Raw genomic sequence first — 22,756 nt, 5'->3', positions numbered from 1 at the left:
ACAATTATATATAATAAGTATTTGATATAAGTGATCAAAAATATTAAAAGGCTAATATGTGGTTATTCTAGTTGCTGCACAATTTTCCGAAACTAATGTTCAAATAAATCCTATTTATTTAAAATATTTGAAAGTGCTTGAATAAAAATTTTACGGACAAATTTTGAAAAACGGAAAATTTATTTAGGCAAGAATTTGCAGCAACCATTTTTTTTAAATCAGTAATGGAAAAGAGTAGCAATTTATAAATTTAAAATTGTTATAGTTTTTATATTTTTTAATTTTTATATTTTAATTAGATGTATTAAAATTGACAATAATAGTATTTAAAATATAGTTATATTGTCATATGAAACTGCCAGAAATTTGAAAATGTATGCGCTAAAACGGAACTCATTCATTCATTGATAACCTAATATTCACAGGCACTATACGTAAACCGATCACATATACATTATATATATATATATATATATATATATATATATATATATAATATTAAATATTTATTTGGAACTGTTAAGTGTGTAAGCTATAAGTGTTTATAAATCATTAACAGCATCTGATTATTGCAGTTGGTTCGCAGAGTGATTAATTGTGGAAAACATTGAATTCATAATTTTGATAGTTGAGTGATTAAAAATTCTTAAAAATAAGATAAAATTTATAAAAGTTTAGTGTTACTAGTGATCCAACAAATAAACTTAAAAAAATGTTAAAAAACGGAACAGGGGTATTTCTTCAAACGTTTCTCTATTTAATACAAAATCCAGGAGATTATCCGATGGAAAGTAATTCATTATATGACACGAGGATGGATAATGGTATGCCCGACCTATTTTTGGAATAAATTTTTAATCTGTAGAGAGAAAGGTGCACGTGAAAATATGAAATTTAGATAGTTACATAGTTTTAGATATAAATTGAACGTGATTTTAATTTACGAATTATTCATGAATTCACATCGTTTTGGTTCTATTTCTCCTAAAAAATTGTAATGAAAAATTAATATTTTGCAGCTAATCAAAAACTTGTGCATATTACATATAGAATATAGATCTTCTGAGCTACTATTCTTGTAATTTAGTAAAAATTTCGTTTTACAACTACGTTACTTCAATTTGATTGATCATAATGAAAACTTGAAAAATGAATTACTATTCATAAAGCTTTTCATAAATATAAAATATTTACTACATATTAAAGTTTGGAATTATAATTCATGTATACATATCAAATGTAATATTTGTCATATTGACGATTGAAATAATTACCAGGTACTTGTTAGAGAAGTAATATAAAAATGTGAAAAATCACAGAGATTTTGAATGCCAAAGAAATATTTCCAATATATATATATATATATATATATATATATATATATATATATTAGGTTGCCAAATATCTCCCTTCCGCCTTTTTGTATTATAAACCAAGAGCAAAAAAGCGGAAGGCGGATAGGGAGAGATATATATATATATATATATATATATATATATATATATATATATTGAAAATATTTCTTATATATATTATTCTGAATTGCTCTACATAGCCTTTAGCTTAAACTCTGCTTATGAATATAGTCTATTATATAGATTATAGCTTATTACATAGATATTATAAAAGAATATTAAAATTTAATAATATTTGCTTAATCTGAATTATATCTTTGCTTATCTGAATTGCACTGTTTTTATTTTTTAATGCAATAATATCGATATATATATATTAATTATTCAAACATTATCAATTTTATTTTTACTTCTTAACTATTTTAGTTAATAATCAAAATATAGACGATATAATAATTAGCATCGATATTGTTTTTTGTTATGTAAATTATGTAAACCTATTTATTTTTTTACTTCCGAATTGTTTGATGCCGTTCTTTTGATAAAATGCAAAAAGAAAACGTCTAATCTTTGTCAAAGTTCGTATAGGTCAGAAAAACTACTTCTTCATCTAATGCAAAGAACGCCCGAGAATATCGTTATATTTTAGGTTCTTCAAATACAATATTCAATCAAATCAATATCCAATATTCTTCAAATTGAAAGAAGTGTTATGACAAACTATTACTGAAAATCGCCTACTAACTATAAGATCTCGTAGTCCGCAAACAAACCAGAGAAACGAATAATTTCTATCTAAAATAAATGCTGTTTATCAAAATGACTATCGATTAATAAAAGCCAATTTTTATCGATAATCTTCATATTAATCTTTTTATAGATAATCTTCATATTAATGCACAGCATGTGTTGATTGTTTTAAATGATATTTTGTGAAAACGCGAGCGAGCAATTTTGGCTGCCAAAAATATAGATGTCGACGCAATAAATTTAAACATTCAATACTCGCCAATCACATATCATTCAAATCGATCGATACGATTATTCATCCCGCTTATTTTTCCTCAGAATAATCATTCTTATTAACTTCCCATGGGGTAAGTTATAGTAATCGCAAAAAATCGAAAACGAAAACTTTTATATATATTTACGTTTGAAAGGTTTCTGAGCATTTTAGCATATCTTAGAAAAAATGGATGTATGTGTGTGTATGCGGATACAATTTTTTGTCGACGATCTCGAGAACACCGATCAACCTAATTTGAATAATTAAAAAAACATTCGATTTGTATTGATAAGGAATTATCAGATATTTTACGAAAATTTTAATAATGTGTATCAAGTTTCTTAAATTTCTATGGGTTCCGTAACGCCGTTTATCAAAATTTCTAAAATATTTCAAAATAAAAAAAACATTTTTTTCCCCAAAAATTCATTTTTTTTCAAAAATTAAAAATTTCTCAATAATCTCATTCTTTGAAAATTTAAACAATATAAAAGTTTAATCTTTTCTAAAAAAAAATTTTTTTGCACGAGAAGTTCCAGCACTTTGCCTTAAGGCACGTTGATATACACCACTAATTTGCAATTTGAATGAACCGATGAATATGCAATATATAGATAAGTTGTGACACCCGTTAATATTCTTTAATAAACGATACTGTGTTGGACTTCTAAAGATAAAATTTTGTCCAAAATGTTTAAAGCAAATTTAATTTAACGAATAGATATTACGGTAATGTCGCAAAATTACTGCAATTACATCTTAGTCGAAGTGCTGGCTAAATACGATGAACACAATCTTTTTGTTAACATTCTTGTTAGAGTCCTCAATGGAATTTTCCTCGATGGTGTTGGTTTATTTTGTGCCGTCTGCTACTTCATAGTCATTTAGGTCCTCACGACCAAGCAATCACGACAATCATAATCTTGTTCAACACTTTGATCAATTCAAATACATTGATTAAGTTTTTATTGATTATATACCTTTGTTAAAATGTTTTTAATATTATTGACTGTTTTGCAATGCCAAAGCTCATGCTCGTACAGAAAACAAAAGAATAAAACATGTTATCACTTAAGAATAATTTCAATTCCACTAAATTAAAATTAATAAATTTTAATAAATTTCAATTAATAAATTCAGTTTTGGTCGCCATAATAAACAATGACCCAAGTCTCTCCAATTATGGAACGAATCTTGTAGAAATTAAATATTTATTGAAAATTTTTATTATATAGTCAATGCTGATAATATAAATATGAATAATTAATAAATGCGCATTTGTAATAAATATTGTTTTATATTATTAGATATCGGTGAGACAAAGTGCTATGAACCTTATGGCTGTTTTGATATTTCGTACCCTTGGATCACAGAAAGTCGACCGGTTAGCTTATTTCCGGAGTCTCCTGAAAAAATTCATCCTAGATTTGCACTGTTTACAAGAAATACTTTGGAGCATCCAAAATTTCTCGATTTGTATGATCCGGGAACAATTAGGTGACATAATATTTAATTCCGCAATGTATTCAAAATATTATTTGTATTTTGAAATAAGTTAGAATTATTTATAGTATACATAATAAATAGTAGTCTGCCCAAAGGCAGGTCCATTGTGTGAGAGCACCACAAAATCAACGATTTTCTTCCCCTCCCTTGTTTATCATTCCCGTTACCGTTTTATTTTATTACCATTAATTATAATGACCACTCTTTTTATTCGTTTTTATGCATTTTTTTTCCAAACTTTTGCTTCTATGCTTCCTGGTTTTGTGCTTCGGCTTTCAGTTCTCTGTATTTCCTCTTCTTATGACGTCAACCATCTGCATTCTTCTTCTTCCCAATCCTTTCAGTCCTTCTATTTTGCCTTCGGCAACGTCGTGTAGAAGGCACTTTTTTTGTAGAATAGTATTTATATTACAAATTTATTATTTATTTATCATTAACTATCATTATATATTAATAATTTTTATTACAATCAATTTTTAAATAGACCATATTTTGATTATTGTGTATACTTTTAGATCGGCAAACATAAATCGCAATGGAAGCATATATCTTATTTCTCATGGATACATGGAAGCAGGAAGCAAGCCTTGGGTATGTAAATAAGAAATAATTATTTAAAAATGTAATAAAATCAATAAAAACGACGATGAAAATCGAGATTATATAAATTACTTCAATAAACTTACAAAAAATATTAAAATGAAAATTGAAGTTCGTAAGAATTATTTGAAATCTAAACATATTTTAATGTGCATTTTGTGAAACTTGGGCAAATAAAGTGTAGAATAATTACGTTCACGAATCATGAAATCGAGGTACAGCTTAAAGCAGATGCTTTCGTTATACGTGACTGCGCAACTGTTTTTGATAATTGTTTCACGGAAATGTTTAAATATTTTGCTTATGTGAATAACAATTGTTACATATATTTTAATATACTGTAAACATTTTAAGATTCACAAAATGGCATATGAGTTGTTGAACAGGCCGGAAGGTGAAACAGCTACTGTGATCGTGATTGATTGGAAAGACGGCTCGAGTCCGCCTTACACGCAAGCGGTTGCCAATATTCGACTTGTCGGAACAATGACTGGTCATCTTTTGGGAGCAATCAAGGTTCGATCATAATGAAAGATTCATATATGATAATAACGCCACAGTGATATTTTGAAGGTTTTTCTGCATTTGCGAAGAATTACCTAATTATATTTATAGACCAAATTTCTTTCTCGTTTAATTTGGCATTGTTTCAAATTTTTTTTGTGTAATTCTTTATGCAAGTGCTAGAACGCCTTGATGTGTAATGCTATAGAGCATTATATGTAAATCGGCTTTTATTCAAGTCCATATTCTTTACAGAATGAATATAAAATGACTAATTTGGACAATGTTCATATCATTGGGCATTCCTTGGGAGCACATCTAGCTGGCTACGCGGGCACCACAACAATTAAGGTGACTTTTTATAATATAATAAAATCTATTCAGATCTTGTTTGCTTAGTACCTATCACTAAAACCGTGTATTTATTACCTTAGGGTTTTTGATGATTTTTCGAACCATTGATCGATTGAAATATATATCTACCAATAAATATAATATACTTCGTAAAACTATTTGATTAACTACTTCCTTTTTTGTTGTTTATGATTTCATGTTCTTAGAACAAATTTTGTATTTCAAAGTATATGTTATGATTTTAAAATTTTATTTTTATTCAGGAATATGGAGTCAGAATTGGCCGAATCACAGGATTAGATCCTGCTGAGCCACATTTTGCTAAAACTGATACAATTGTTCGCCTTGATCGCGACGATGCACAATTCGTCGATATCGTTCACAGCGATGCATCTCCATTTATAAGCGGAGGTAAATTAATTATATGTTAAACATATTTACACCTTGTGTTCGTTAATTATGCAGCATATTATTTATAAACAACTGAGAGTGTTTTTGAAATTAACTTATATTTTTCTCAATAACAGAGCACTCATGACGTGCTTTTATCGAGATTTAAACGATCTAAAATAAACTGCAAATATAATATAGAATATAAATATATAATATTACAAATATATAATATATATAATATAAATATATAATATATATATATATATATAATATGGTATAATATAAAATGATTATCATATAATATAGTATATGTACAGAATATATAAACTATAAATCGAATCGTACATTTTGTATCAAATGTACGAGGTCTTGGAAATGGAAAAATTCTAAATAATAGACCGACAAATCAAAAATCAGAAATCGTCAAAAGTGTTATTTTTCAACAGGGCAATTTCTAAAATAATTTACGTACAATATGTAATTATTTATTGTTATCAATTATATTGTATTGTATTGTACTCTGTTGACTAACTCTAAATCTTACATTTAATTTTTCTTTTGAAAGTAGTTACAACAATCAGATCTTTCAGATATTTCGTGAATTGTCTCTACTAAAATATATGCTTTTTTGATGGATTGTTTGCATATGGATTAAGGCAAGCCATCAATTATCCTAACTAATACAGATATAGCTTTTATTTATTTGTGTACGTTATATATAAGAAAGCAACCTCCTTAGTAGCCTCTTTAATTGTTATATTGCATAAATACCCCAAAGGCCTATTTTCACTTGGAAACATATTTCAATCTATTTTTTTAAGTGTAAACCAATGTCACTACTGCTTGGGCTTTTGATTGGAAGCTGTAACCACTTTGCCACGCGGAAGCCCTGCTGGTATATCGATCGCTATTATAAATATATGTATTTTTATTATATGAAAAGCAAATTATACTTTATGTTTTTAGGTCTTGGAATGTCTTCTCCGATAGGTCATGTCGACTACTATCCAAATGGCGGATCCAAGCAACCTGGTTGTGATCAAGGTATGCTGCAGTATATTACATTAGAACGTGGTTCCTTCTTCCGGGGAATGAGACGGTTCTTTGGTTGCAACCATCTTAGAAGCTATGAGTATTTTACTGAAAGTATTTCACCATCATGCCCATTTTTAAGCATAGCGTGCCATAACTATGAGGTAAAATTTATTTAATTTATTGCTTTAACCCTAATTATTAATAGGTAATTTCTTATGCTGTTAATTTTTATTACAAATCTTGGAAGTTAATATAAATTATATTGCATTATATTATTAATATAAAATTCCTAGACTTTGCAAACTGGAGAATGCTTCCAATGCGGAGTAAATGGGCAAAGTTGTCTTCAATTTGGCTTCAATGGATATAAGTCATACAGGCATCTTGTTGACAGTGGAGAGCTGACAAGCAGCAAATCTATTTCAACCTATTTGATGACCGGAAGTCAAAAACCGTTTTGCAGTAAGTATTTTTTTATCATATTTGTGTTATGATCAAAAAGATTACCAAAAAATAGAAGTACATCTTATTTAATTTAATGCAGAAAAAAATAATTTCAAGAATTTCTAATGTCAGCCGGCTTGCAGCATATCATTAGAACTATGTTATTTGTTTATATAAATATAATTATATATATATTTATATATATACATATATATTTATATATATATATTTATATTATATTATATATATTATATATATTATATATAATATATTATATTATATATATATATTTATATATATTATATATTATATTATATAGATATATTATTTATTATATATAATATTATTTTGTATTATATTATAAATTATATTATATATTATATTATATATACATATATATATAATATATATATAAATATATATATATATATATATATATATATATATATATCTCAAAGTAACTAGCAGCCCATTCGTCGAAATAAAAAAGGTATAAAGTATAAAAACTTTTATTTATACGTTTCGACACAAGATGCGTGTCATCATTCAGCAACTACAACAATTTGAAAATTTTATTAACTAATATAAACAACAATAAAAATTAATTAAAGCATAGAGAAACATTATACATACCACAGGACAAAAACACTCAACAAAAATTTATTTTAAAAATTAAACTTAATAACAATTAGAAAAAAACATTTTTTAGAAAAATTATGTATAACTAAAAGATTTGAAAACTAATTTTACTAAAAGTTATGAAATACATCATTGTGAAGCTAGAAGCACGCCCATACCGAGCATCTAGACTCGACTGAATTATTTCAATAGGCGTGTTGATAGGAATGGGAGGGGACGCATCAAGGACAAATTCTACGAGGCATGAGAAACGCATCGAATACAGAGTTTGAACTGGGATTGATCAAAAGGAAAAAGCAAACCAAGTAAAAGTTAAAACAAAAAAAACAAAATTGTAAAAAAAATAATATAAAGGAAATAAGCAAATTATTTTTTTGTTTTTTTTAATAAAATCAATAACTATCTGGTAACTATCATGTAAAAGGTGGGATGAATTGCGTTTGTTAACACAAGAGGAGGAATTTAATGAAATAAAAAAGGATTCAGCAAATTTTCTAAGGTCACTATTTTTTTCGATATAAAGAATAACAGGATGTGAAGTGTTAAAAGTGTGATTGAGATTGAGCATATGATCTGAAAACATCGTTTTGAATTGGTTTGGATTTTTTGAATTATAAATATGTTGATTAACTCTCTTATAAATATACTGGGAACTTTCTCCAATATAACACATATTGCAATCATTGCAATCCAACCTGTAAACAGAATCGGTGACCCTATCAGACAGGGTTCCAGACTTAAGAATCGAAAAAAGGCAATTAAAAGTATTATCAAAACTAAAAACTAATCGGAATCCTTCTGAAGAAAATAACTTTTTTAAAAAATACGAAAAATTGCTTAAAAAAGGCAAACAGATAGTTCCTTTGTTTTGGGTGGAAGAGGAAGCTAATGAATTTGAACAAGAGGTTGAAATTGAATTATTGGAATTCGTTTGTAAATAAATTAATCTATTATTAATGATGTTGTTGATAATGATGTTTTTATACTTTATACCTTTTTTATTTCGACGAATGGGCTGCTAGTTACTTTGAAATATGTTTCAACGTCGAAAAAACTATCAAGATATATATATATTTATATATATGTATATATATGTATATATATATATATATATATATATATATATTCAAATAATAGCAACAATTAATTTTTTGTTCAATGTTAGTTCTTTTTATGGTACTACAGTGTAATTCAATTATCCAGTAATTTATTCTACGATATACTGTATCCATTAATACTAAAAATTCCGCTTTTTTACTTATTGATAATATATTATATTACTTATACGATAGTTAATGATATACGAAATATTAGCTATTATATGAAAAAATACAATGAAATCTTGCTTAACGAGCATCTCTTATAACGAATAATTCACCTATCAAATAGAATTAATTGCAAAAATAATATGTTTTGCATGAAGAGAGATAAATTGATGTTTTGGACTAGTGGCAAAGTAAATTTCCAAGAAAATTCCGAGTGAAATAAAAGCAATGCAAACAATCGTTCTTGTCTATAACGAATGTTTTGCTTTACAAAAACGGATTATGCTCATTAAGCGAAATTCCACTATCAACAAAAATCAACATCTACAATTAGTTTAGTATAAAAACATTAATTGCCTTAAAACTTCAGGAATGATGCAAATAAGTATTAGTATGCATACCTTTGCAGTGAGAATTAGTTCAAAGCCTTATTTAACAGATAGTTTTTGTGAATTAGGGTACCAATTTTATGTTTTTTAAATAATTGATTTTTTTAAATAATTGTATATTTTGGTGATTTCAGAGGCTCATTACCGCATCACTGTCAAGATAGCAGATAGCATGGACAGCGCTATGCACGGGGGAGAAGTCGGAACAATTTATATTTTATTGAGATCAGATAAAGGAGTTGATAGCGAAAAAATTCCACTTACCCAAAATACTAAGTAAGTGAATTATATTAACATAGCATATTTAACTGATAATTTCAATAAATCATTTATGATAAGCAGAATTTCTTGGCCTGCTAGAGTGTATTTATACGCATATATCAATTCGCATTTTATAAATACTCAATTTTAACGCAATTTTTTCAACGGTTATATGGAGTACTAAAATAATAATAATGCTTTTATATAATATAGTCGATAGCAAAAATCTTCCATTTACTCAAAATACTATTAGGAAATGAATTTTATAATCATCGCATATTTAATTGATCATTTCAATAATCATCAGTAGAATCCGCTTAGTATGACATTTAAGGGACACCAAAATTCGTCCTAATAAGCGTAACTCTTACAAAGCATTCTGAAAAACTCTTTTATGCAAATATTTATGTACAGTAAAGGACTATTAGGCCGGTGCGTTCAGGACCTGTAAAAATTTCAAATAATAATTATAAATGTTATAATGAGATGTTATAATGGTTCTTAAATAATTCAAGGACGCTGATTCCGAAAACAGCAATAGAAATTTGCTAACAGCTCTAGTTTTTGAAATATGCCAATATGCTAGTTATGCCTCAAATCACAATAAAAAATACAACATCCAGTAGAACCTCGTTTATTCCTTGATTATACGGATTCGCGATTATCCGGACTCCCAACCGCGACCAATTTATAGTATGTACATACCTACAATTCGAATTTTTTGCATGATTAATGCTGCAGTTTAGTATATGTATGTAATGTAATCTAAGAAACTTTGTATAAACATGCATAAGGAAGCTTCAATTTTTTAATGAACATTATTTCCTTTGATATATATATATATATATATATATATATATATATATTTGTTATTTTTAGTAAACATGCAACATTGTTCTTCATACATTTGATTATCCGGATTTTTGATTATCCGAATGCGAACCTAAAATAATTAGTCCGGTTAATCGAGGCTCTACTGTATTTCATTTTATGCCTTCAAAAGTCTATTTATATGATTTTCGAGCATGGACAAGGTCTGACTGATTCCGTCTTAAGCTCCAACAATTTTTAGCCATCATGTGGATGTCCCACCTTCTATGATATCGCTCCTCCAAAGTCCTGATGTCTTGGTGGATACCCTGCTCTTCGATAATATCTCCAAGATTTTCTCAAAATCGTTCTGAATAAGAGTGCGGGTAATGAATTCAAATAAATCACATCAAATATATCAGTTTTTATTTCTTCCTGTCTTTTCTTTTAATGTTGTTTCCTACATCCATTACATGGTAGGCAGAAGATGTTGATGTTTTAGGTTGTTCATCATTAGCATGGATAGTCGTGTCGCTGATCGTAAGTAGACCTCAATACCATTGGGGTTGTGGTTATGACTATTTGCTTCTATTGCCTGATTTTTTTCATTGGTATTTACCGCACAGAAGAAACAATCGTCGTTGGCGATTCTGAGTTTTTTTAAATGACGGGAGTATTAAAAATTATAGCATTTTCTTTCTTCTGGATAATAATGTAAACATACTACGCAATTTTTTCACATAGTATGAAGCACTCATGTTTTATCTTTATTGCGCAATTCAGTTTTAAAGTGATTGAAAAACGATGCCGTTACGCAATTTGACCACAGATGTAACAAAAACTACCCAAATTATGCACACAACATCTTAGGGTCGAAGTCATACCAAAAACAGCAGATAAAACTCATATTTATTCGTTAAACTTCGTAACCGAAATGACTAATTGGGGTAGCTTCCTAAAACTCGAAAACTAGAGCTGTTACGGAAAAACGGAACGTATATTTGAAATCAGCGTGCAATTCTAAGAAGATATAACAAAAATGTTCGAGAAAAAAATAAAAGTGCCATTTTTGTCGCGCAGTGATATAAATTAACTACAGAAACAGTATAAAGTGGAGAAAAACAGCCTCTAAAGAAGGTAGCAGTTTTTAGCACGAGGCAGAACGGTTAATCGGTTAATCTGTCTTTGTTTTTCTTAAAAACCTCGGCTGCATTTTCTCCCCCCTCCGTTACCAGGGTGTAATATAAACAGTAAATAAATAAAGAAATATTTTTTTAAAATTTTTTTTTTTATTAGGTACTTTTTGATTCTTTGTTCGAAGCTCTACAATATATATATATATATATATATATATATACGAGGTCTGTTCAAAAAGTACCCGGAATTTTCGTTTTTTCAAAAAAATATTTATTTATTCGTCTACATTAATGTGGTCCCCTTCAAAGTAGTCCCCCCCAGATATAATACACTTATGCCAGCGTTTTTTCCAATTTTCGAAGCACCCTTGATATTCACTTTTTGATATGTCCTTGAGCACTCTCAGCGATTTTCTTCAATCGAGGAAAACCGCCGTCCTTTCATGGGTCTCTTCAACTTTGGGAATAGGAAAAAGTCACACGGAGCCATATCTGGTGAATTTTTGCACTTTGCAACACTTTATTTCATTTTTTATGCAAAATTTAATACAAATTCTTTGACTTTTCAATTCTTCCATTGTAAAAATCGCCGAGCTCAGAAAAACACGTCGAACCTTAGCGACTACCACAGACAAAGTAAACAGTGAATATAGCTGAAAATTTCATCATACTTTAGGGGCATGTATACCAACACAATAAAAAAAAAATTTTGACAATCAGACACTCCAGACCCGCGAAATTTAATTATTAGTAATTCCGGGTACTTTTTGAACACACCTCGTATATATATATATATATATATATATATATATATATATATAAATAAAAAAAATATGTATTATGATTTTAGATATTATAGTCCTGGATCAGAACATACTGTTGTAGTACCAGGAAGAGATATAAATAAATTGAAATCTGCGGTATTGATTTGGGAATATCAAACCAGTCTCATAAATCCACTCACATGGAGAATATTGGCAAAACCTAGAATTTATATATCATGGGTCACTATTGAATCTATGGAATATAGAACGAGGTAATCATAACTAATTATCAAAATTTGAATTTAAAGTCCAAATTACGATTGGTTACTATCATTTAATATTAATTGGTAAAGTTTAGATCGTCAAACATCTCAATTGCTATTATATGTTTAATGTTCTTGTTTGCATATAGTGTTAAATAATTTATTTGTTTATAGAATACGGGTGTGTTCTCCTTTTGGTAATCCAGTTGTGAATGCAGTTCCAGTACTGATGCAAGAGAGCAATTGCGTTAATGGAACAGAAATTACACCTTAAAAAGTTGTTGATGTTCATCAAATGTTTATGAATAACTTACAATTAGCGCATATGGTACCAACGGGTATTCATTTTGTTTGCGGCAATCAGTTTATGATTAACACAAATCATAAGTAAACTACTTTTCATTGTATAATCTTATTTTATCCTTTACAAACAGTTTTTGATATTGAATTCATAAAGCTGAGAAATAGATGAAAGCGTCGGCATTGAATTCATGATTTCTTTCGTTATTTATTATGTAAATATACGATTGCGCTAAAAATATTTATCATATTGATAGCATATTTAAAATATGAGACATCGGTGCATTTAAACAAGAAAGATGTTTTTTATTAATTTATTCATTATTTTGTGCAATACTTTCTGTAGCACTAGTGTGGAAAAATGATATGTAAATTAATGTCATTAAACGAGACGATTGGAATTGTAGTTCTAATTCACTGGTTATTTAAATTATTTTATATTGGAATTTGTACTACTTTATGTAATGGGACGGATACGAGAATGGTACCCATAATTCTTATTTTCAGTGTAATCTATGCCTAAAATTATAGCCCCAAATCGTATACACCAAAGCCTTCAAATGGTAAAAACACTGTTAGGTCGGCAAAAAAGTTATTTCGGTTACCTTCCGTGAAATACATGCAACGCGTCGAAATTACTGTCCTATGCACTTTGGGTATGTGTTTATTAGATATTTGTATTTGTAAATATATTTCTGATAAAATATATTTATCATTTCTATGATTCTAAATGTCTTTAGTTTCGAGAAAACAAATTAAACACACACATACACGCATATGTATATATATATATATATATATATATATATATATATATATACAGGACCGGTCCTGCCTTGCATGCGATGCATGCAAAAAATGCGGGCGCACGCCTTAGGGGGCGCCAAAACGAGTTTCGGAAATTAAATTTATAATGTAATATTTATATTTTTTATATAAAATCTAGAATTATTTATATAAAATCTAGTATGCATATTAAATTATAATAAACAATCTAACTTAATAGGGTTACGAAGACACAAAAAGCATTTATTCACATTTATTTTGCAATGTGATATCAGTAGAAACAATTAACCGATTAATAACACTGCAAATTAGTAAATAACAGCTCTGTTCATTGCTTAATCTACTTATTCAATTTTTTCTTTGTTTGAAGTTACCTTGGAATCGAAAAAGAAACTAGTTGTAAGTGGAATTCTGTCTTAAGGCAATCAAGGCATCGTGCCTTAAGGCAAATTGCTGGAACTTCCCGTACCAAAAATTATTATTTTTTTAAAAACGATTAACATTTTTGAAAAAAAATTTACTTCGAAAAAATAAGATTTTTGACAAACAATTAGACAAAAAATTACTTTTTTTTAAAAATTTTTTTTTTTAAATTTTTTTTTTTAATTTTTTTTTTTTGAAAAAAAATGTTTTCTTTATTTAGACATATTTTGAAAGATCTAAACTTTTTTTCAAAGCAATCGTACTGCTTTAACTGCATAAAGACGAAATATCAAACCGCGTAAGCGCCGCGTCGACGTCTAACGCGTAAACATTGGTACGGAACCCATAGGAATGTAAACCAAAATTATACTTATTGTTAAAATCTCTATAAAATATCTGATAATTTGATGTGCATATGTCTAATGATCATTTTTGACCGCCAAATGGCATTTTTTTTTTACTTTTTCATTAGATCTCCGAAACCGCTAGACCTGCCTTTATGAAAATTTGATCGATTCTTCACCTTGTCAATATATGTTTTTTGAATTATTAAAATCGGACGCTCCGTTCTCTTAAAAACTGAGTTACCGTTTTCGGCACTTTTTGCCCCGTATCTTCGGAACGGCTAGACCTGACTTTGCCAAAAACTAATCAGCACGTCTCCCTATCAATACGAATCGAATGCTTTTTGAATTATTCAAATCGGTTGATCGGTGTTCCCGAAATCGTCGACGAAAATTTGTATCCGCACATACATACACACACGCACACACACACACACACATACATCCATTTTTTTTAAGGTATGCCAAAATATTCAGAAACCTTTGAAACGTCGAGAAATGCAAAAATTTTCATTTTCGATTTTTTTGCGATTACTATAACTTGCCCTACGGGAAGTTAATTATCTAGTGTTCAATCCCATAAGCTCAAACCTGCGAAAGATTAAATTAACTATTGGGCATAATTGACAAAAAATTGCAAGCTGATTTAGTTAAAACGAGACTTGTTAAAAACTGAAGCAAAAATAAAGAATGAGGAGTCAGTGCCTAAAAAATGGCATGTTCATACCGAGAAATTGAATTGTAACTTTTGCTTTTATTGCAAATGTTTCGCTTCTGATAAGTTTTGAATGTTGAAGACATGCATGGTTAGGGTTATGGAAATGGAGCAAATGTGAAAAATGAAAGCAAAATGTACTTAGGAACAAAAATCTTTAAACTTTTTTTATACATAATTTATTTATTAACTATGCAGAAATAATACAGATAAAAATATAATTTGTTTGTTTCAGTACAGTAAAGGGAATATGTAATTTCTTTGCATCTTTTACTAACTTTGGACAATACTTTAAAAATACGTTAAAAGTTTAACTTTTAACAACAATCTGATACTTTGAATCTGATGGGAAGGTAAAGCTGAATACAATTCGGCTCTTACGATACCAATAAGGAGAAGTATACGATGCAATTTTGGATATTGTAAATAATAAAAAAATAAATTAAAATAAAATTTAATTTAAAACATAAAATACGAATGTTATGTTTAAAAACTAAAAACTATTCTTTTTTTGCTCTTTTGGCGTGATTTGCTCTATAGAATAAATCGCATAATAAATAAGTTAAATGTTTCAAAACCAAAATATTAATATTACACCTACGTCAGAAATAATTGAAAATTTAAAAATATTTGATTATGATCAACCCGCGAATCGCCTCGATTTTTTAAATAAATTTAAAATCAATGTATAATTTAAAATCAGCGTATATAGCCTTTAGATTATATCTAAATTTTTGTGCACTAAAGTGTGTCCACAAAAATCCAGAAAAATTAATTTAAAAAAATAAAGTAAATGTTTATATAATTTTAATGAAAAACTGATAAAACAGTTGAAATCATTGGGGGGGGGGGGCGCTAGAACAAATCTTGCATGCGGGCGCTGAGGACCCCAGGACCGGCCCTGTATATATATATCTTATATATAAAATTCTTCTGTACGGGTGTAAGTCGAGCTACTCCTCCTAAATGATTATTCGGATTCGGATAAATCTTTCTTAAGTTTGTTAAGGGAATTATTAGGATGTGAATGATCCTAAAAATATAGTAATATTGTAGAAATAAATGAAAAAAAAATGGCAAAAACGACATGTCATTGTTTGACATTGAAAATATTTGAGACATTGTTTGGCATTGAAAACAAATAAGAACTGCCATCTGCCAAAAATTTTAATTCATTTATGAGCCTAGACAATATTAGAATATATTAAATTCATGAGTATGAATAAGAAAAATGTAATGTCTACATTATTGTTGCCGAAAAGCAGCTGAGATGTGCCAGAAATTAAAATAAGATACAATATACAATTGGCAGATAAAATCAAATCAATTCAATTTGACATTATAATTTTTTAAATTTATGCAAGTCGTATTTTGCTTTACTTTATTAAATTATTTCACAATATAAAAAATAAATTTACTTATTCAAAAAAATATTTAGAACTTTCATTGTGTCAAAAATTCTTTTGTTTGGATATGAAATATTTAGTTAGTTGGTCAAGATTGAATGATACATATATGAACAGGATTTGACAAATAAATTCAATTAAAATATAAAATTAAGTAATAATCAGGGCTAGTACTACCTTGAATGGGATGCATGCGAAAAAGCGCACGTCTTGGGGGGCTTCAACACAATATTCGGATATGAAATTTTTAATATAGTTTTAACTTCTCGTAGGGTAAGTTATCGTAATCGTCCAAAAATCGAAATTGAAATTTTTTACATTTCTTTACGTTTTGAAGGTTTCTGAACATTTTGGCATACCTCAGAAAAAATGGATGTGTGTGTGTGAGAGAGAGAGTGTGTGTTTGTGTGTGTTTTGTATGTCCGCATTTTTTCATCCACATTTTCGGGCGTACGGATCAACCGATTTGAATGGTTAAAAAAACTGGATTTTTTTCGCTATTTTCAATATCTTATGTCCTTTTCACTATAATCCAGTAATCCGACCAGTTCACTAAGCCGACACCCTTTGGTTTTTAATAGTGTCGTATTAGCGGAATTCTACTGTTTATATATGCGTGTGAGTATGTGTGTGTGTATTCGTATATGTATGTGTATGTATGTATACATTGCGCAGTTTTTCGATAATAAAACCATCAATCACTTATTAGTTTTGGCCAGAGTGCTTGCTGCACATATAGTGCTTTTTTCGAGTCCAAAATACAATATTTCTATTCCCACTATCACAAATTACACCGATAGACGATGACATTTAAATGTGTAACTAATGACGTCTCACGCAGCAATATTGCCGGACATTGATCCGGCTGATTATTGCTTACTTAGCAACATTAAAAATTACTTTGAAGAAAAAAACATGTTCTATAAACGTAGAAACGGTACATAAGTTGTTTATTCTTTTATTAGCGAATCGTTACTAATAAATAAACCTAGCATACTGCATAAAAACTGCAATAATATTAATATGATTACTCATTAGTTATGTGATTATAATTATTTTCACAATTTCAATTATTTTTTCACGTTTATTTGCTTTTAATCTCGTTCATGATTTTGTTTGAATTAAAATATGATGTATGATGTATCATTCCAAGATTTGTCATTAGTATAAACAATTTATGTGAAAATACTACTTTTCGGAAATGGACTTTTACGAGGAAATTTTAACAATCAAATAAACCACTTGATATTGTTATAAAAAAAGATAATCTAGGGCTTGGCAGGCTCTATTTTCTGCGCAAATTGTGTCAATAGTGCAATATGAAATTTTCACACCTCTACATCACTTTATCAGATTTAAGTATTTGCTAATATATAAAAATTAGATAATTATAAGCTTTTTGATACATTATATTCAAGAATCGTTTTAATATTAATTGCGCGATCTGATAACATTTTAATAGAGGAAAGTCACCTAATATAAAATACCATTTTGTTTTTGGGATATAAAAAAACTTCATATTAATTGAATTAGTTTAATGTTTTTACATTTATATGAAGTATTTAACAGCCTTTAATTCAATATATTAGTTATTAAATTGAAATCTAACAAAAAAAAAACAAAATCACAAATGAGTAACCAAATATGGAATAGGTACCCATATATGGAATATAAGCATAAATCAACATAAAAATAACAAAAATAGACCTTAATATCTTGGTCCATCAATTCAGAGTTTATTTCTTCACTATCATCCTTATTTTTCTTCTTTTGTTTGTTCCTCTTCGCAGTTTTCTTCTTATTCTTAGTCTTGACTAATTTACTTTTTTTTCTTGTTTCTTCATATTTTTATTTTCTAAATCATTTTTGTAGGGAGAAGATGTTATGACTGCTGCTACATGAACTTTTCTTTCTCTGCTAGATACTTTTCTTCGTTTCTTTGGCATATATATTCCATATTCATTAGTATTCCATAATTACACACCGACGACTGTTCATTTTTTATTTATTTGGATTTTCATACTAATTCAAAATTTTCTAAATATTTTTTCAAGTCAAAATATTTTAATGACAATAGATCACAAAATAGTAAAATAAACATAATACCTATATACTAAATAGTATAACAATTACATAAAGTATACAAACATAACAGCTGGTAATACTCATTTATTACTTACCTTTAACCCTCTCGACTAGAATGCCGCCGGCAAAATTCATATAAATTTCGGAAGTCGCGAGTGGAAAGGATTAAAACTTTCTTCACAACAAAACAAAACAAAACACCCCTGCTACACGTGAAGCGTTCGCGCAACTGACTCGAGTGCGTTAGTTAGTAGACCGAATGAAACAAAAGATGGTCGAGTATTGTGTTTATTACTTACAGTCTTATTCATATATTACAGGGTATTCTAATATTGTCTAGGGTCCTTATGTTAGAGAAATGAGAACATTTCGTATTAGGATACTATTCCATATTTTGTGACTTTCCTCTATGTTATTTAATATCACACAATACAAAAAATCTTAACTTTTCATGTTGTTAATATTACACAAACAAATTTGAAGCAGAAACTTTGAGCTTAAACAAATTTATTGACTATTTATGCAGACTATTATAATTTTTAAAAAAAATTGTTAAAAATTATACTACTTTGTTTACGTTTAGTAAACAGATCATTAAAGAATTATGCGTATGCAAAAAGTGTCCAAACAGTAACTTTACATTAGACAGAGTAAGACGAAGAAGATGATGTTCTATTTAGCCACATTCTTTAGTATTAAAAATGTAATGTCATATGAGTATCGTAAGATTTTTCTTTTAAACTTAAGATATCAGTTAAAATGAGTACACTTTGTACTTCAGGATTCGTAGAAAGATATGTAAATTATATTACGATCATTATTAAATTATTTGATTTTAACCTGACCCGACTGTAAATCTGAATGAGATGACGCATTCGCCTATAAGAAACGGCAATTTGATCTCGAATTGATTTTCGGGCAACCTCTTGTTATGTAGCATTTATTATGTTAAGTGGTGCGCAGAAATTCCCATTTTTTATCTCCGTTTTTATATTGTAGTTTAGACAAGAAATAACATCAATAACAAGCCTTAGTATTTGCATCGTTGTTAAAAAATATTATTGTAATAGAAACACATTGGTCAAGTGAACTAAATGATAAAAATTTGTAATAGAAATGTTTCATTAGTTACTAATATACTATTGAATTATGCAATAGATTACAAATATGTTTTCATTAAACGCGTTAAATATAAACTGGCTGTCCTCATTTTCATTTTTAACAATTTGTAAAGTTGCTCTAGATGGCATTGCGCGTATTGGCGAATACAACTCGCGATACGATTTTTTTTAAATATTTTTTTTTCTATAATACTTGCGAATAGAGTTCCCTTCACGACGGTTTTGAAAGGAAAATTCTATGAGAAGTAGAATGCATGATTGAGAGTTGCGCGAGAAGGGAAAATGTAGGGAACTGAAAAATTCAGAAGCTGTTCTCAAATCTGTAGTGGAGTTGCTATTATTATTATTGTTAGTTATTTACGAATTACATAGTTTGGTTTTTATATTTATAAATTAGTCAAAATGCCATCAAAATTGCAATTTTGCATAAAGCTGATGCATTAATTTAAATTAAATTGTTTTTATTATATTAGTAAACAAAATAATAAACCGGATACATTCTTGAATGTATAAAAAATAATCATTGTTAAAGAATTGAGAAGACCATAGGTGATCTATGTATTACACAATTCCAAATGATGAATATATTATTATATATGTACTATAATACATCATATATTATATATATGATAAATATTATATATATATATATATATATATGTGTGTGTATATATATATATATATATATATATATATATCTTTTTCGTTTTTTATAATTTACTTCAGACGAAAAAAATTTGAACTGAATTATCATCTGCATATTTGTCGTGTGGGTAAGATTATTTTATATTTTAGATAACGTAATTTAGAATGCAACGATTCAAACTAGATATTGTGGAACATATTGAATATAGTCTTTTCAGTTGGTTCACCGAATGTTGCTAATCTCTGGACTTAAATTTTATGTATATCATTCTAATTCGCATGCAAAAGTTATAAAACGCTTTAAAATATGCGGTTTAGACAGTTATTTGACAAATGTTTTAACGTTCCCATCTTTTATATGCGCATATCAAAAAATCATATTATAGTAACAGTAATTTTAATTTAATTTTATTTCAATACTGTGATTGATTTATGTTTATAATAAAAAATCTATTAAACTGTAGACCTCTTACACTGAGGTTCTGTGCGAAAAAAATATGGTGTATCACCAGCATATATTTTGTTATGCTAGTATACCGGCTAACAGGTTATAAATATGTCAGTTCTCATAATAGTACATTGCAAACCAAATTATAGGATTTTAATATAGTTTAAACTATATAGTTTTAAGATGTCGAATGAACGAATACAAAAATGACTGATTTTACATCTACTTCCTCTACAGTCCTGACTTGAATAATCTCATACAATTCAAATAAAATTGAGGATTTTAGCATTTTGTTAAAATAAGTATTAACGAATCAAAGTACAGAGCTATAATCAAACAGGATTATAATAACAAATTGAAAATATAATGAGATATTTTCTTCTTATACCTTAAACCTACTCAGCAGTCTTAAATTGAGTCGAAATAATTTAATTAGGAGCATACTTAATAGCATTGTTTTTATTTTCTTTTATATTTGCAATCAATTGCCCTACTACATGCACATTTCGACTAAATTTAAAAAAATTACATAAGATTTCAAAATTTACTTTTGTGTATTTGAGTTTACAATTAAAATATTGCAAGTCACTAAGAAACAATGCTGTTTTAACAACTCTGGAAGTTCATTAAATAATCAATTCTGTGAATAAATAATAAAAAATATGTTTAAATGTTAAAGATAGGTACAAAAAATCATTTAGATGTGTATCTAGATTATGTAATAAATGTATTCAAACTGCATACAAAATCTGCTTACGTGTAATTATTCGGCAAACGGCAACTAAAATTTTATTCCGTTCAATTCATATGATACGATATCCTAAATTTAAATAAAAAATAACGATTACATGTCAAGAACAAAATCGCATATGGACATATGAATAACAATTTTTAAAATAGCTGTGCTTTTGTGGATACTAGATACGGGACCTTAAGAAAACCTTATTATTCATCGTATTTATTAAATTGTTATGCAGACAGAACGTATTTTTATTAATTTTAAATGTAATGTTATTGATATTGATAGTTAATTTAAATAGCAAATGGGGGAAGCACAGATTTGAAACCTAATAAAATATTTATATAATATGATTTATCTAAAAAAACTGTAAATGCATAAACAACTAGTGGTGTATGGCATCGTGCCTCAAGGCAAATTGCTGGAACTTCCCGTACCGTAACGAGGTGTTTGAGGAATATTAAATGTTTTCAAATAGATTATTATAAATACTGTAACATTGTCTAATATTTATAAGAATTATATAAACTGAATTGCAAAGTTAAAATTATTTGTTTAATGTATATTAGAACATTAGTCAGAATTAAAATTAAAATTTGAATTATTTTCGATATACAAACAAAAATTTTTTTGAAAAAAAAAGTTTGAAACAAAATTTTTATTTTCCAAAAGCAATTATTTTGTTAAAACAAGCAAAAAGTTCTTTGAATCATTAGTTCTCAAAAACTGCCATTTTTTGCACATTTAGCTTTGTATCTTCGAAATGGCTGGACCTGCCTTTGTCAAAAATTAATCACATGTTTTCCCAATCATTACAAATTGAATGTTTTTTAGATCATTCAAATCGGATACTTCGTTCTCTCAAAAACTCGATTTGTATTTTCTGCACTCTTTGCTCTGTATCTCCGTAACGGGTAAACCTGCTTTTGCCAGAAACTAATCAACACATCTCCCTATCAATAATAATCGAATGTTTTTTGAACCATTCAAATCGGTTGTTCCGTGCGCCCGAAAACGTGG

The 22,756-nt window shown here is 28.1% G+C and overlaps 1 protein-coding gene across 1 annotated transcript; it reads left to right on the top strand.

The window, feature by feature from the left end:
- The first annotated feature begins 675 nt into the window (after window positions 1-675).
- On the top strand, window positions 676-13,315 carry LOC113377322 (pancreatic triacylglycerol lipase). The gene is made up of 11 exons (XM_026617594.1): window positions 676-824; window positions 3,669-3,858; window positions 4,383-4,458; window positions 4,822-4,983; window positions 5,227-5,322; window positions 5,589-5,736; window positions 6,685-6,914; window positions 7,047-7,215; window positions 9,625-9,766; window positions 12,548-12,733; window positions 12,899-13,315. Exons 1-11 carry the CDS (start codon window positions 713-715, stop codon window positions 12,996-12,998), a joined length of 1,611 nt encoding a protein of 536 aa, XP_026473379.1. The 5' UTR covers window positions 676-712; the 3' UTR covers window positions 12,999-13,315.
- Window positions 13,316-22,756: the final 9,441 nt, after the last annotated feature.

This window comes from Ctenocephalides felis, unplaced genomic scaffold (genome assembly GCF_003426905.1).
Source record: "Ctenocephalides felis isolate EL2017-DRISC unplaced genomic scaffold, ASM342690v1 CF-g0.4_SCAFFOLD_01886, whole genome shotgun sequence".
Classification (NCBI taxonomy): domain Eukaryota; kingdom Metazoa; phylum Arthropoda; class Insecta; order Siphonaptera; family Pulicidae; genus Ctenocephalides; species Ctenocephalides felis.
The sequence above is the reverse complement of the archived record's forward strand: the minus strand, read 5'-3'. Positions and strand labels throughout refer to the sequence as shown.